Below are 16,875 nucleotides of genomic sequence, written 5' to 3'. Positions count from 1 at the left end.
GAGACTCAAAGTGTGGCTCCTTACTTTTCTACCAGGATTTTCATTTGCCATGATGCCTTCCTGTCCTACCCACAGGAATCTCAGGACCCTTCCCTAAGCAATCTATTTATTGTCCTTCCTCTTGCTTGCTCTCCCCAGGCCAAAGAAGGATGGAGCAGCCACTGGAGTAGATGCTACTTGCACCCTCCACCCTGACCCCACAGGCCATGCACTGGACAGAGAGGAGCTGTACTGGGAGCTGAGCCGGCTGACCCATGGCATCACCAAGCTGGGTCCCTACACCCTGGACAAGGACAGTCTCTATGTCAATGGTGAGGGGCTCTGATGTGGTTGGAGTCTCCTCCTCCTTCCTTGGAAGCCGCTGCTCTCTGGTTTGAGGTCACACTCACTGCCTGGCCATCGAAGTCCTGGCCATGGTGTATGTATGTGATGATTGAGGTCTTAGCTTCCTGGTTTCTTCTTCATCTTGCACCAAGCTTATCCTTGGGACCTTCTTCTCTGATGTGAGGGTGCAGATAAAGAATCTCCAATATCCCCTGCTCCATGAACCTCCTTCCATTGCACTAGGGTAGCCCTCACCCCTATTTGGTTCCCCTACCTCTCCCTTAACCCTTACAAACTCTCCTGCTTCCCTCTCTTGCAGATTTCACCCATCAAACTTCTCTTCACATCACCAGCAGTGAGTACTCAACTGACTTCCCAGTGTCCCCAAGCAGGGGACCACTAGCTGACCACTCCCCATTCCCCCTCAAGCCCTCATTAGGAGGGAAGAAGCTGCGGGAGCAGACAAGTTATTCCTTTTCCCCTATTCCCTGTCTCTAGAGAGACTCCAAATTCAAACCCTACATGCAGAAAGCCTATTAATAGTTCCTCCTCCTGGCATTTCTCCCATGAGAGTGCTTGCTAACTTCACTGATGTGCACTTCTCCTCAGCTCCTAGGACTTCCACAGTGAACATGGGAACATCTGGGTCTCCATCCTCCTTACTCAATCCCTCGGGTTAGTACTCATCAGTGGCACCTCTGCTAGAGCATCACTGATGAAGGCAAACATCTCTGCCATTTTCACTTTAATAAAGATGAAACGTCATGGTATATCTAGTGATGAGTATTCACCTAACAATGTATTGACCGCCTACCTTGTGCCAGTACTGGGCATACAGCAGAGAACACAAAAGAGATAAAAATCTCTGCCCTCAGAGAGTTTATATTATCATGGTGATGATGGTGGCAGTGATGGTGATGATGGTGGTGATGGTGATGATGATGATTGTACTGGTTATGATGGTTATGATAAGGTGGTGATGGTAGGGATCGGGATTATGATGGTGGCTGTGTTGGAGCTGATGATGGTATGGTGACAATAAGCATAGTGATGTTGACATTAGTGATGATAATGTTTATTACAGACGTCACAGATAATCTCTGACATTATCCCTTACTGAAATGTACCCAATGCTATGCTCAGCATCCAACTAGTACTCCTTAATACGCCTTTTTAAAAAAAAAAATTCCATCATTATAGGCAATGGAGGCATGAAAAAGTTTTATTTTATCAATCATGTTAAATACTGTGGCAGTATTGAGAAAAAAATAGGTCTATTGCTAATTTTTATATTTTCTCTACTTTTTAATAATGTGTTTATTTTCCACCCCAACTGCAGCCACTGAACCTCTCCTGATGCTTTTCACCCTCAACTTCACCATCCTGAACCTGCAGTATGAGGAGGTCATGCGACACCCTGGCTCCTGGAAGTTCAACACCATGGAGAAGGTCCTGCAGGGATTGGTGAGGCCCCTGCTCACCTAATTTTGTCCCTCCCAACTCATACATTCCTGCTCCTCTCACTTAAATCAGAGCCATGAAAGATCTCAGCCACCTTGTCTGCCCTGCCCATGGATCTAAGCCCCGCCCACCTCACCTTTGCCACACCCGTGGAAGAATATCCCACCCACTTTGCCTCATTCCCTACAGATGCAAGCCCTGCCCACTGGTACCAGCCCCACCCACCTCACATCTGCCCCGCCCCTATCTCCTCATTTCTACTCGCCTCCCTCTCCCTTCTCCACAGCTCAGGCCCTTGTTCAACAATACCAGTGTCAGCGCTCTGTACTCTGGCTGCAGATTGACCTCGCTCAGGTGAGACCTTAGAAAAGCCACTCAGGGCTACCCCAAGAGTTTCCAGGTTCAAGGACTCTCGTTCATGCCCTCGTTGCAGATGTCCTCAGTAGAGGTGGAGTTCAGGAGACACTGGCTCCTGGATGAAAGTGTCTCCTGATCCTACCACCTTCCTTCTCAACTGAGAGATTGTGCAGAGACGATCAGCAGCACTGAGCCCCTACCCTGATCATCCTTCTGAATTTCCTTCTTCCCATCTCACTTTGAACAAGAAGAACATTTCTTTTTTGAGACAGCTCTTCCTGTCTTACCCCCAGAAATCTCAGGACCCTTCCCTAAGCAATCTATTTATTGTCCTTCCTCTCACCTCCTCTTCCCAGGCCCAAGAAGAATGGGGCAGCTACTGGAGTAGACACCACCTGCACCCTCCGCCCTGACCCCACAGGCCATGGGCTGGACAGAGAGCAGCTGTACTGGGAGCTGAGCCAGCTGACCCATGGCATCACCAAGCTGGGTCCCTATACCCTGGACAAGGACAGTCTGTATGTCAATGGTGAGGAGCTATGCTATGGTTGGAGTCTCTTTCTCCTTGCTGGACAGCCTCTGCTCTCTGGATTGAGGTCACACTCTCTGACTGAGTTCATCCTCAGAATCTCTGCTCTGATGTGAGGGTGCTGATAAAGAAACTCCATCAGTTCCTGCTCCATGAACCTCCTTGCATTGCAGCAGGGGAGCCCTTATCCCCATTTTTCCCTCTGGGTCTCCCTTAACCCTTACCCACTATCCTCCCTCCCCATTGCTGCAGGTTTCACTCATTGGAGCTCTTTGCACATCACCAGCAGTGAGTATTCAACTGATTTCCCAGTGTCCCCAAGCAGGATAGTAGCTGACCACTCCCCAGTCCCCCTAACATCCTTATTAGGAGGGAAGGAACTGGTGGGGCAGAAGCACAAGTGATTCCCTTTCCTTCTGCCCCAGCTCTAGGGAGACTCCAAATTCAAACCCCATATGCAAGCCCCATCAATAGTCTCTCTTGATGTCATTTTTTCCCTGAGAGTGCTTGCTGATTTCACTAATGTGGGCCTCTCCTCAGCTCCTGTGACTTCCACAGTGAACCTGGGAACGTCTGAGACTCCACCCTCCTTGCCTGGCTCCTCAGGTGAGTACCAGTCAGTGGCACCTCTGCTACAGCATGCCTGATGAAAGCAAACATCTCTGCCATATTCACTCTAATAAAAATGAAATGTCATAGTAAATTTAATGATGAGTAGTCAACCAACAATCTATTGAGCATCCACCCTGTGCCAGTACTTGGCATTCGGCAGAGAACAAAAGCCAGATAAAAATAGCTGCCCTCGGAGAACTTATATTATCGTGGTGATGATGAGGATGGTGATGATGATAATGACAGTCCTGGTCATGATGGTTATCATGATGTGATGATAGTGATGGTTCTGGGGATTATGATGGTGATCATGGAGATTATGATCATGGTTTTGTTGGAACTGACGATGGTGTTATGACAATAATCATAGTGATGGTGACGTTAATGATGATCATGATTTTTACAAACATGACAGATAATCTCTGACATTATTAACTACCAAAATGCATCAAATGCTGTGCTCAGCTTCCAACTGATATGATTTAATATGCTTTGAAAAAATCTTCTATCTTATGGACAAGGGAGACATAGCAACCTTTTATTTATCACATGCTTTAAATCTGTTGCATATTTTTTTTTTACAAATGTCTGTTGCAAACTCTTCTATTTTCTCTGGTTTGAACATTGTGTTTATTTTTGTTGAGCCCAATATCAAGTAGACCTGCTGGATGGAACAACCCCATCTTACTTACTGTTATTTGTGCAGTGTCTGCCTTATGAGTGGTAGATCTACAAGAAATACACAAAATCCCCCATAGAAGAAAGAAAGGAAGTAAGCTTTCTTGTAATGTAGGGAAACACCATTATGCCTTCCCTGGTTCAAATCTTTAATGATTCTGTCAGATTCTACCCAGGACACCATATAGCGTCTATGTCACTCGGCCATCCTTGACAGACATCACTGATTGATAACAGCATCCATTCTTTCTGATTTCATAACAGCTCCAGAATCCTTCAACCTTACACCCCATGTAGTCACGCCCAATTCAGTTGAAGTTGTCACAGGATTATGGAATATAAGGCGAGGGATTTAGGCCCCAGTTTCTTATTGGTTTTCCTAGGAAGCCATCTGCATGTTGGAAGTCTCAGCTCAGCCTCTGCTGGGTCATGACTGACTCCATCAGTTTGATCCGAGCCTGCCCACAGCTCCCCAGAGGAATGACAGGAAAAGGTCAACAGCTAGTCCTGGCTGCAACACCCCAGATTTATTTCCATCTTTTGACATTCCATTTACCTTCCTTGTGGTACAGTTGCTCCTTAGTCAAAATTTCATCATGAAATGGAAAAGTCACGTCCTTCTATTCAGCCAGTGACCCTGATAATTTTCTTATATTTGGACTGTGGGTGCCTCAGAGCCTGCAAGGAACTCTTCCTCACAGTTTTCTGGGAAAGGCCAGGTGATGTCAGGATTAAGAGCACAGATGCTGGAGTTTGGTCACCTAGGAGATGGGTTTCAGCCAGAACCTGGCATGTGGTCAGCTCTCGACATGTGGAAACTGTCCCTTATTGAGAAAGAGTAGGATTCCAGAGGTAGAACACAGATGGAATTTGATACCAGTGGATGTTCACAGTCCAGAGGGACAGAAGGAAGCCTGTTTGGGTCCCTGCCAGCAGCGGGAGGGGTGGCAGTGGGCATCGCCATCACAGAGTAATGGGAGATAATCTGAGCAAGGGAATTAGTTACAAAAGCAAGATATATCCAGTCCCTCCCTTTGCTTTCAATGCATTTTTTAAGCATCAGACCATATCAGAAGACGTCCTGGGTCCATCTATTCTTACCTCTCCAGCCTTAGTCCAAGCCACCACTGTCTCTTACCCAAACCCCAGCAATGGTTTCCATGTTGATCTCCCTGCTTCCATTCCTGCCCCATATAGCAGCCAGAGGAAGATTTTGAAAAAAAAAACAAAACAACATCAGAGCACATCTCTCCCTTGGGTAAAATCTTCCTGCCACTTCCCACTGTTATTACAATAAAATCCATGTTCTCATCCATGAGCCACAAGTCCCTAAAGGCTATAATTCCTTTCTGACCTCATCTTCTTCTACACGTGGTGCATTGCAACAGGGACATTGCGCAGACACAGCAAGCTGTTCCCAAACTGATGGACTTTGCACTTGCTGCTTCTTTCCTTGGAAGCACTTCCTCTGGCTGGCTGCTTGCATAGTTGGCTTCTCTTCCTCCTTCAAGTTTCAAGCAAATCCCAAGTTTTAATAGGGAACTCGTCTGAATCCTCTATCTAAATCAGACCCTATTTTCTTTTATTAAATAATCCTTCATTGGACTTACCACGCTTTTGTTGTGCTTGTTGGTTTACATGTCTGTTTCCCCCTTGCAGGAATGTAATTTCTTGTGGGCTTTATCAGCCACATTCTATATTATACTCCTTCTGGGTCAGTAGTTTTTTGTCATCTGATACATTCTTCACCCTTCCAGAATGCTGCTCTGTGGACTGGATGTCTGGCCCCTGAAAACTACATTTTTCAGGCTCCCTTGCTAACTGCCCCCTTCCTGTTAGGTTCAGCCAATAGGAAGCATTGATGGGAGAGTTGTGGGAGGGGCAGGGGAAGAGCCAAGGTACTTCTTCACCTCTCTCTGCTTCAGGTAGCATCTCCAGCAGGTGCTGTGTCTCTGCCATGGTCTCAGCAGTCTCTGGTGTGCCACTCCCTGTCCCTTTGTCCCTTCAGCCCTATATGACCAGAGACGTTTTGATTTTGCCAATTTGTCTGTTATCCTTCCACGTTTTGGAGTATTTGTTTGTTGAAAGGTTTTTTTTGGTATGAAAGTCCCTGTATTGAAAAAGCTGGCATGTCTATTTTCCTACCTAAAAATATAGGTGGCAATGTCATGAGGATGCCTCATGCACAGCTGGTGCTTGATAAATATTTGTTGAAGGAAGGAAGGAACTAAAATTGCAACCAGGGACCTGAGACATGAGTCTAGTCACATAATTGGGCCAGTACAGGGGGAAGTCTTGGGGCCCCTGTAAGTGACCCCAAATCAGGGCGCCTGGGAGAAGAACCAATTCCAGAGCTGGGTGTGGTGGCTTGCACCTGTAATCCTAGCCACTCTGCAGGCTGAGGCGGGAGGATCGCTTGAGTCCAGGAATTTGAGACCAGCCTGGGCAACATAGCAAGACCCTACCTCAAAAAAAAAATAAAAAATAAAAAGTGAATCAATTCTGGATATCAAGTAGGGTATGACTTAAATGATGGTCCCTGCCTGTGTCAGATCAAGAATGAAACCAAGTGGAAACTTTTGGTGAAGAGAATCGGAGCCCATATGTAGGAAAGCTGGAGGGAGGGCTGGACAGGGAACTCTAGCAGGCTCATGACAGATACTGTTTTCTGCCTCTCCTGTTGCAGCCACAATCCCTACTTTGGTACCCTTTACCCTTAACTTCACCATCTCAAACCTGCAGTACATGCCAGACATGAAGCACCCAGGCTCTGCAACATTCAACACAACCGAGCAGATCCTGCAGCACATGGTGAGAGACCCTAGATGCCCACTGCCCTCTCCTCACTCCTGCAGAGCTCATCAGCTCTCCAACTCACTTCCCTCTCCTTCCTCCCTAGCTCGGTTCTTTGTTCAAGAACACCAGTATTGGCCCACTGTATGCTGGCTGCAGACTGATTTCCCTCAGGTGAGACACTGTAGGGGCCAAGGGCGCTGAAAAATCAACTTGAAAACAGCAGATTAATCACAGAAAGGGCATACAAATTTATTTAACATGCATATTGGGGAGGGGCTTCAGAATGAAAATCCACATATACAGGGGAAATTGTCCATTTTTACACTTAGGTTCAACAAAGTGTGGACAGCCACGTAGAAACATGATTAGACAAAAAGTGTATAATCTAATGCTAGTAGACCGAGTACAGAAACCCAGCAAGGCCTGTCTGTCTAGATTCTTCTTGGCCTCTCTGAGCAGCATTCCTTCCTTCTGGCTATGGGGCAGATCACTTTCTGGAATGGGGCGGTGGGTCTTATGACCTACAGTCAAAGAAGGTAGGTCAGATAGTTTCTGAATGACCAGTTTTTACGTAGGAAGGCAGAGGTGAAAGGTAGAGTAATATTTTTAAGGTTTATAGCTGGCTTTGCAGAAAATGGGTTCTGGTTTCTATGACCTATGTTGGAGAAGAGGGATTCTAGTTTCTGTGGCTAGTCTGGCGGGGTGGGGGGACGGGTTGGGACAGAGAGACAGGAGGGTAGGAGAAAATTAGAGAAAATAGTTTGCTTCTGAGGCTACTTCTGAGGGCTTCGTTTTGGAGTTTTTTTGTTTGTTTGTTTTTGTTTTTTTGAGCCCCCAACAATGCTCAGGAGTGAACGCACACACTCCCACCCCTCCCAGATTTGGTTCCTGAATCTCCCCTTTTCCCCACCTGCCTAGTGTATCAAGGTGAGCCCTCTCCCTTGTTCCTACCCTCAGGGATTCCTTCCTGTTCCCCTTCTGGTCCTAAGCCGCATGGAGTGAATGACCTTACAATTTCAAACATCATTCTGTTGTAAGGAAACTTCAAAACGCAATATTGAACAGGCTTTGCGACATGCATATTTCTTCCCCTACATTTAAAGTGCTCAAAGATGATGCACCTAAGAGATTTGCAAGGTCTGGTGGCTGCCCTCATCTGATTTTACTCCCTGCTGGCTTTATCCGGGAGTGGAGAGATAGTGGCTGCTATGTGGATGCTGAACAAACGCTGGGGCAACTTTAGTGCCATTTCACCTTGTTCATAATGATCATTTATAAAGTCTAGTGTTTTTTGTGTGTGTGTGTGTTTTTTTTTTTTTTTGGTCTCCTTCCCCCCACCACCACCACCACCACCACCTTCTACAAAAACTGATTTCAGCTTTGTGGCTTTTCCAAACATTATCATTCTTGCAAGTCACTCTCATCATTCGTCCTACATATGTTCCCATCTCTCCGTCTCCCTCCCCACCCAGGCCAGAGAAGGACAGATCAGCCACCAAAGTGGACACCATCTGCACTCACAACTCTGAGCCCACAAGCCCTGGGCTGGACAGAGAGCAGCTGTACTGGGAGTTGAGCCAGGGGACCCATGGCATCACTCAGCTGGGCTCCTTCACCCTGGACAGGGACAGCCTCTATGTCAATGGTGAGGGGGAGCGCACTCCTTCCCTGGGTCTGCTTGCAGACCGTGCGCTCTGGGTTTATGACACAGAGCACATGGTGTCTATTCACAGCTTTTCTGGACATATAATGAGACATCAATCACAGGAGGGGATGCATGAATAGCAGAGGGACGAACTGCAGATAACCTGATGCAGAAATTCCTCCCTGTGCTCCAGCAATATAGTCTTTGGGTCTTGTCTTTAGGGCCTGCACTTGGAGGGCACTCTTTAAATCTGACTTCGATAAGTGGATCCGTAGAAACCCAGTGGGTCCGAGATTCTTACCACTTCTTCCCATCCCCGATCCTTACAACCCCTCACCTTCTCTTTCTTCAGGTTACACTCACCGGGCCCTGACCTCTACCCCCAGCAGTGAGTAATTTGGGGCCTTGTACCACTTGCCTTAGGGGCCCATCCCTGCTCTGTTCTTTCGCCACCTTCATTCCCCAGCTCAGAAAAGACAGGCCGGCACAGGCTCGAGGCCAAGTAAAATAAGGGTCTCGGTCTCGAGGGCCAGTGATGGGCAGTCCTTGGCTGGGGAGGCTCTGCCTCTGCCCACGTTTGCCTCACTTTGTTTTCTCCTGCATCGCGGCAGCCTCGACCATGTCTTCGGGGACCTCCATGCCACTCTCCGCAGGTAAGAGCTTCCTCTTTGTGTCTCCTCCCTAGAAAAGTCCAATGCCCTTAGCCGGGGGTGGGGGGGTATCACCCTGGGGAGCCACATCTCCCCACTCATTCCACCGACAAGCATTTATTAAGCACTTACTGTAGGAAAGGCCTGAATTAGAAAGGAGCTCTAGTCTTGGATGGGGTCCCAGCAGGAAAGACAGAGAAGAGAAGTGTGGCTGTATTGATAAGTATTGAATAGTAATCAGGATTTTCCTGGGGTGAGTTTTGCAGGTGTGTGGAAGGGTTTGTTTTGCACAGACTTAGGAAGGAAGGGAGGGAACGGCATGATCTGTGGTCATGCTCGGTGACTTGGGAAGGCTTTGGTTGGACCAAAGGCTACCTTTTCATTCCCGGCTTCTCGCTAGTTCAAGGAGGATTCCATACCACCCACCGGCCCTGCTGAGGGTCCCGGATGAGCCGGCATCTTGAGCCTCTGGTTTCTCACACACTAGGGCCTCCTGAGGGCATTGTGACCACTGGCCACTCAGGCCACAACAGGTGGTCACTGCCCGTGGACCCAGGCGGACCACAGATTCTAGGGCCACAATGCCTGGGTTCGAGTTAGACTGTGCCATTTAGAGATTTGGTGACTTGGGAAAATGATTTGACTTCCCTTTGGCTACGTTTTTACATCTTGAAAATGGGGATAATAATATTATCTCCCTCTAAAGGTTTTGCCTCAGACGTAGATGAGTTAAAATGTAAATAAAGCGCTTGCAACGGGGCCTGACACCTAAAAACTCAATATGGGTGTTTCTTCAAACAAATTATTTTAAAAATCAATAAATGCATGGATCTCAAAGAAACAGTTGGGGTGGGGAGACCTTAGAGAAGAAGGATGTCTGTCCAGAGTTTTAGCTACGTGAAGGGTCAGATACGTTTGCTTTCTGCTTCAGGATGTATTTGCCTCGAGAGGGCAATTTTTCATACTAGCCTTTGTGCGCCTCAGTTAGTGCTGATGTCTGGGGTGTCCTCCCTGAGGAAGTTGCCCATCTGGAGGGAAACCTTCCCCAGTGCTTGAAGAGGCACAAGCGGGATGCCCCAGACTCGGGTTCACAGAGTAACAGGCTCACAGAATGTATCTTTTCCACTCTCACTGCAGCCTCTGGCTCTCTGCTAATGACTTTCACCGTCAACTTCACCATCCTGAACCTGCAGTACATGGAGGACATGCATAACCTGGGTTCCTGGAGGTTCAACACCACAGAGAGGGTCCTCCAGAACTTGGTAAGAGCCCCGCCCCATCTGCTGATGTAAGCCCCGCCCACCTCACCTGTGCCACGCCCATGGAAGAAGACCCCACCTATCTGATCTCAGTCCCCAGAGATGCAAGCCCTGCCCACTGGTCCCTGCACCGCCCACTAGCATAAGCCCCACCCACCTCACCTGTGCCATGCCCATGGAAGAAGCCCCCGCCCATCTGATCTCAGTACCCAGAGATGCAAGCCACGCCCACTGATGCCAGCCACACCCACCTGGCTTCTGTTCACTTCTACTCACCTCCCTCTCCCTCTGCCACAGCTCACACCCTTGTTCAAGAACACCAGCATCAACCCTCTGTACTCTGGCTGCAGACTGACCTCACTCAGGTGAGACCATAGACTATCTAACCAGGGCTGCCCCAGGTGCTCCATGGCCCTAAAAATTTGGTTGGCTTCCTTCCTGCCCTCCCCATGCATGTCCTCAGCAGGTGTGGAATTCAAGGGGCGGTGGCTCCGGGACCAAGGTGTCTCCTGAGTCTACCACCCTCCCCACCTCAAATGAGAGTCTCTGCAGAGCCCATATGCAGGATTGGGCCCTGCCCTGGTGGTCCCTCTGATCTGAAATTCCTCCTTCTGTCCCTCCCTTTGAATAAGAAGGGCATTTCCTTTAGGTTTTATATTCTGTCCCTAGGGTTTGTTTCAAGACAAACTTGCCTCCTCCACTTGCTTTAATCCCCAATGCCAGCTCTTCTATCTGTCTCACCTGTGAGGATGCAGCTTTCACCCTTGCCATTTTAAAAATTCTCATATCTGTGACTCTGCTCACAGTCCCAGGCTGGCTGGGAGTTGGTGCACTCAGAGAATCTAAGGGTTGCTTCTCTCCTTTGTACCAGACTTCTCATTTCCTCTGGCCCCTTCCTGTTCTACCCCAGTCCTCCCGCCCCCAGGAACCTAAGGACCTGTCCCAAGGCAATGCTTTTATCATCCTTCCTTTCACCTCCCTTCTCCTGGTGCCAGGAGAAATGGAGTGTCCCTTGTTCCTCAGCTGGGATGGAAGTGACCTTGAGCTAAGCTGCTTCTAGCTCTGGTTTCCTAGCAACTTAAAGGTGCAATGTCAGTTGTGTTGCCTAGTGATATTGTGTATGGTGAAAATGACTCACATCTTTTCTGGGAGGACTATAAATGGACATCAATATCGAGCAAGAAGCTGTCACTTTGGGCTGCCTTAGGTGTGGTGATTTTGTTCACTGAGTTGAATTGTTAAAGAAATATTGGTTCCCCTTTGGGACATGGCACTCCTAAGCCAGAAGAAAGCCTTGACTTGTCCTTGGAGGTCTTATTTCCTTGCACACAGGCTGTCACCTGAGATGCCAAAGAGAACGGCCTTGGACTACCAAAAAGGCTCTTGCAAAAAAAGAGAAATGCCCAATGCTGTCCTGCTCTTATCCTTCTAAGTGAACCGGAAGCCCCGCACAACCTATTCAGGTCTTGCAAGTGCAAAAATTGTCAAATCAAAATGCAGTCACTCATGTTAAGAAAACCCCGACAAGTAGAGCCAGGGAAGACCATTGGGGGCAGGGGGTTCTCATGCTTGTATGCCTGGTAACAAAACTATCACAAAAGACTGCAAAACCCACAACCTTGCACAAAGCCTGTCACAACCTTATACAAAAAACTACTTCTGCAAGGACATCTGCCCAGCAACTGCCTGTCCAGCCTCAGACGGGCATCACTCTCGTCACTGATCTTTGTCGCCAAGGATAATTATGACAAAACAATTACGTAATCATCTTCATTTTTTTTTTCCGTTAAAAACCTTTGTCTTCCTTCACCTCTCTGAATAGGTTCATATTTCACTATGGTGCGTGTGCTCCCCTTGCAATGTGCCATCCCCTCATAAACATCTTTTCTTTTGGAGAGCCTCTCTCTCTGGTTATTTAGGTTGACAAAAGTCTGGCCATCTGATTGGGTTTAGGATGATCTGAAGAAAGTCAGCACAGCCAGCTTATATTTTACTACACCTAAGGCAAAATAAAAGGGAGATCCCACCTCAGGGCAATTAGTCTGCAACGAGTATACAGTGATCTGATGCTGCTGTTGGTGAACAAGTTCTTGAGCTGGGGAAGGAGTGAATGAAGGAAATGGTGGGTCAAGGAGGAATGTAGAATGAAGCTCATACCTGGAGAGGGGTAGCTGATGGCCAGGATGTCTGTTGCAGAGAGAGGGAACAGCAGGGGGAAGAAAACAGAGCCAGAGGCAAAGAGGTTGTGCAGAAAAGAAATACTCACCTGCAAGGGAGAGAGGGGAGGAGTGTGCAGAGCAGGCTCCAGGGGCCCTGAGATTTGTGTTGGGACACTGTGGCTTCATCCACAGCCAGCATGGAGCCATGGAGTTTAGCAAATAGCTAACTGGGGGAGATTTCCATCGACAGTGAGAATTGGCTTCCATAGTAAGAATGAATTGCAAAGGACAGGAGGCCCATGATGGGGACCTGGAATGAGGAGCCAGAAATGTAGCCAGTTCCCTCCATGGTGAAAATGAGGTTTTCCTGACAACAGCCCACCAGTGTCTAGCTTTCCCATAATCATTGCAAAGCACCTTCTATCACTCTGTCTCTATCCCTCTGTCCCTCCCTCCATAAGCATGAAAAATGGAGCAGCCCCCAGAGAATCTGATTGTGACTTCTTACCTCTCTACCAAGCTTCTCATTTCCTCTGGCACCTTCCTGTCCTGCACCCAGGAATCTCAGGACCCCTCCCTGGGCAATCCATTTATTGTCATTCCCTTCACTCACTCTCCCCAGGTCAAAGGAGAATGGGGCAGCCACTGAAGTGAATGCCATCTGCACCCACCGCCCTGACCCCACAGGCCCTGGGCTAAACAGAGAGCGGCTGTACTGGGAGTTGAACCAGCTGACTGATGGTGTCACCAAGCTGGGCCCCTACACCCTGCACAGGGACAGTCTCTATGTCAATGGTAAGCATGCCCACCTGTGTTTTCCTGTATCTTAGAGACTGCATCCTCCCCTTCCAAGCTTCCTTTATTCCTTCTCCTCAAACATCACCTGCTCTCCCACTTTCCCTCACTCTACAGGTTACACCCACCAGCCTTCAGTAACCACCATCAGTAGTGAGTACTCAATACCCCTCCCAAGAACCCCCAGCCTCAATCCAGGGAAGGAAGCAACAGGCCCCTGCCCACGTGTCCAGCTGTCAGGGAGGGAAGGAGTCTGGCTCACAGGCTGGGAACTCATTGCAATGAGACTCAGCTGGGAATCACCTCTGCATGGTTGCCTAGATGCAGAGAAATGCCACTAAATGTTGGTTGGGTGGCTGGATGGAGGAGCATAAGTGAACAACTCATAAACGTAAATTAGAATGCTAGGCTGACTCCTTCAAGCTTTGCAGCTTCCAAAGATTTCCCACCTTCACCTGCAGCATGTGATTATCTAACATTGTTCACAGCTGGTGATGCTGGCATCAGACCTCAAGGTCCCTTAGCCATTGCTATGGATGCCAGTGAGAGGATCACTGGTCTCAGGCCTGTGGCCTCAGTCCCTGTCTACTCCTCTGTCCCTCCCAGGCCTGACTCAGCACCACCTCTCCTCTCCCTCCCCTGCTGCCACCACAAAAACACCTCTGGTGAACTTTACCCTCAACTTCACCATCACCAGCCTATGCTACAGGAAGGACATGCAGCCTCCAGGCTCTTGGAAATTCAAGGACGTGGAGAAGGCTCTGCAGATTCTGGTGAGAGCCCCGCCCACCTCACTTTGCCCTGCCCACGAGTGCCCACTCCACCCACTCTGCCTTCCCCATGCTGGTGTGGCCCCACCCACTCATCTGGCCCCACCCACTGATGGAGATCTGGCCCCTCCCACTGACGGAAATCTGGCCCCTGCCTCTCAGACCATTCTCTCTCTTCCTTCTCCCTCTCCCGCAGCTGGATGTGCTGTTCTGGAACACCAGTGTCCGCCCACTGTACTCTGGCTGCAGACTCATTTTGCTCAGGTGCGACCTTACAACAGCCAGCCAGGGCTGCCCCAGGTGCTCCCAGGCCCAAAGGGTTTAGTTGACAACCATCCTGCCCTCCCTGCAGATGTCCTCAGCAGAGGTGGAATTCAGGAGCAAGGTGTCTCTTCATCCTACCACCTTCCCACCAACTGTCCCCAGACTCTGCAGAGCCTGTCAGCAGGACTGGGCCACTACTACCCTCCTCATCCCCCTGAATCCCTCCCTCTGCCTCTTTACAAATGAAGTCATTGCCTTTGAGTATTAAATTCCATGTTAAGGATTTCTCTCAAGACAACCACGCCTTACCACTTACTTTAATTCCCACCTGCAGCTCCCTACTTGTCTTCTCCTGCCCCCATGCCATGAGGATGCAGGGTTGTGTCATCCAACTTAATAAGAATTCTTGGATCTATGACTCTGCCCACAATTCCAGCCATGGGACCCCATGAATCTCAGGACACCTCCTTGGGCAATCCATTTATTGTCACTCCCCTCACCCACCCTCCACAGACCGGAGAAGAACGGGTCAGCCACTGGAGTGGACACCATCTGCACCTTCCGCCGTGACCCAGCACATCATGGGCTGGACAGAAAGCGTCTGTACTGGGAGATCAGTCATCAGACACAGGGGGTCACACGGTTGGGCCCCGCCACCCTGGACCCAGACAGTCTCTACGTCAACGGTGAGAAGCTGCCATCCTTCTGTAGCACAACAGATGCCACATCCTTCCTCTTTACTCTCCTCTCTCCCTCCTCCCACACTCTACTCAAACTTTTTCCCTCCACCTGCACAGGTTACACCAAGAGGAAGCCCCCGACCTCCAGCAGTGAGTATTCTGGAAGTGTTGACATCTCTGTAACCTGCTTCCACCTGAGACCCATCTTTAGGGATGGAAGAGGCCAAGAGCTCACGGCCTCCACTGCACACCCCTACCCCATCTCCAGCCCTGAATGAACAGGGACCTGTACCCACCAAAAAACTTACATGTAGGCACCTCCCCCCAGCATCTCCAAGATGATGGAGTCTCCGATCCAACCACTTCGGCAGTTTTCTCCCCAGCTTCTGCACTGACCGTGTCAACCTATAGTGCAGGGCCATGTTGGGGTGTCGGTCTCCTTTTCCTCACTGGGTGGGCTCTGCTGCAGAAGGTTCCTGCACCTAGTTCACACTTCCATCTGGGCCTCCCATCAGAGTACTTTGAGCAAAGCCTTTGTGTCTCTGGGGTCAGGGAGTGGGCACTGATTCCTGCCAGAAGGGGGTCCTGTCTTCCTTTCAAAGACTCTCAAGTGTGATGGTCCAGCCGCCAACGGACCATCTATTCAGCTGCCAACTCCCAGTATCCTTAGTTGGCTCTTCATGGAAGATCTCTGCCTTCCCCCTTTCCCTCCTTCTCTCTGCAGGTCACACCCATCCAGCCTCAAGCACGTCCACTAGTAGTGAGTATTCCAGATCTCTCTGTGTGTCTGTGACCTCCTACCTCCCTTCCCCTGAGAAATAGGAGGCTCTCAAATGGCCATTCTTGACTCCTGTTACCCACCCTTTGGATGGGAAGGGGCCAGTGGAGGTGTATAGAAATGTGACCTGGCAGTGGGATAATCACTTGAGGGCAGGAGTTTAAGACAGGGCTGGACAAGATAGCAAGACTCCACATCTACAAAATATTTTAAAAAGTAGCCAAGCATGGTGGCCCACCCCTCTAGTCCCAGCTACATGGGAGGCTGAGGCAAGAGGATCACTTGAGCCCAGGACTGTCAGTCTGCACTGAGCTATAATCTCACAACTGCACTACTAGGCAACTGCACTACTGAGTCCAGACCCCATCTCTAAAAAAAAAAAAAAAGACATAAAGTAATGTGACCGAGTTGGGGGTGACAGGAATCACATGCCCTTCCTCAACACACATGCTTGAGAATAATGTCTTCCCTTCAGGCCAATAGGGCATACAGAGGCACAAAAGTTTATAAATAGAGCCTCCACCATTGCCAGCATTCCCTTAAAGGTGGAAAACAACTTGGATTTCATTCTTGGTGTTTGGGGTATTTTTTTCTCTCACCAGCTATGACCACCACAACCCTCAAAGCATCCTCTCTGACTCCCTCACCTGCCGTTAAGTCCACAGGTAAAAAGAATTTTACTGGGAACCAATCATTTCTACAAATAAATCATACCAAATCACTTCTTCTGTCATTAATAACTCACGTGTTCCAAGGAACTCATCCATTATTGAGGATTTCATCTAGCTGCTCGAGATCCAAACCCTTGGTATGCCAGAGATCACTCAGTAGCTTCATGTTTCTCCACTGTATCTACGTCCATATCATTCTCGTCTTGTTGACAATCTTTCTTGGACTCCATCTGGTCTACAACTCACATGCAAACCCCTGAGCTGCCTCGCCCTTCTGGAGTCAAAGGATCCCTCCATTGTCACATCTGTGTTCCTATAATGAAAGACCATCCCATTCCTACAGCTTACCCTGCTCTGTTCTCCTTTGAAGGCTTTGCCCAGGCTGTTCCTTCTGCCTGGAGGGCCCTCGCAACTTCTTGCCTCCTCTTAACATAACCCTTCTTGATG

The 16,875-nt window shown here is 48.9% G+C and overlaps 1 protein-coding gene across 1 annotated transcript in view; it reads left to right on the top strand.

Moving 5' to 3' along the window:
- Nucleotides 1–16,875, top strand: part of MUC16 (mucin 16, cell surface associated) — a 120,416-nt gene that overhangs the window by 60,842 nt on the left and 42,699 nt on the right. Inside the window, exons 48-70 of the mRNA XM_045550493.1 lie at nucleotides 139–311; nucleotides 644–679; nucleotides 934–999; nucleotides 1,664–1,788; nucleotides 2,072–2,139; nucleotides 2,499–2,671; nucleotides 2,924–2,959; nucleotides 3,212–3,277; nucleotides 6,648–6,772; nucleotides 6,861–6,928; nucleotides 8,230–8,402; nucleotides 8,755–8,790; nucleotides 9,014–9,061; nucleotides 10,190–10,314; nucleotides 10,609–10,676; nucleotides 13,093–13,265; nucleotides 13,383–13,418; nucleotides 13,872–14,038; nucleotides 14,232–14,299; nucleotides 14,813–14,985; nucleotides 15,097–15,129; nucleotides 15,704–15,739; nucleotides 16,360–16,422. Of these exons, the coding sequence (XP_045406449.1) occupies nucleotides 139–311; nucleotides 644–679; nucleotides 934–999; nucleotides 1,664–1,788; nucleotides 2,072–2,139; nucleotides 2,499–2,671; nucleotides 2,924–2,959; nucleotides 3,212–3,277; nucleotides 6,648–6,772; nucleotides 6,861–6,928; nucleotides 8,230–8,402; nucleotides 8,755–8,790; nucleotides 9,014–9,061; nucleotides 10,190–10,314; nucleotides 10,609–10,676; nucleotides 13,093–13,265; nucleotides 13,383–13,418; nucleotides 13,872–14,038; nucleotides 14,232–14,299; nucleotides 14,813–14,985; nucleotides 15,097–15,129; nucleotides 15,704–15,739; nucleotides 16,360–16,422 (2,135 nt within the window). The remainder of the gene's footprint in view (nucleotides 1–138; nucleotides 312–643; nucleotides 680–933; nucleotides 1,000–1,663; nucleotides 1,789–2,071; nucleotides 2,140–2,498; nucleotides 2,672–2,923; nucleotides 2,960–3,211; nucleotides 3,278–6,647; nucleotides 6,773–6,860; nucleotides 6,929–8,229; nucleotides 8,403–8,754; nucleotides 8,791–9,013; nucleotides 9,062–10,189; nucleotides 10,315–10,608; nucleotides 10,677–13,092; nucleotides 13,266–13,382; nucleotides 13,419–13,871; nucleotides 14,039–14,231; nucleotides 14,300–14,812; nucleotides 14,986–15,096; nucleotides 15,130–15,703; nucleotides 15,740–16,359; nucleotides 16,423–16,875) is intronic.

Source organism: Lemur catta, chromosome 1 (assembly GCF_020740605.2).
Source record: "Lemur catta isolate mLemCat1 chromosome 1, mLemCat1.pri, whole genome shotgun sequence".
Lineage (NCBI taxonomy): Eukaryota > Metazoa > Chordata > Mammalia > Primates > Lemuridae > Lemur > Lemur catta.
The sequence above is the reverse complement of the archived record's forward strand: the minus strand, read 5'-3'. Positions and strand labels throughout refer to the sequence as shown.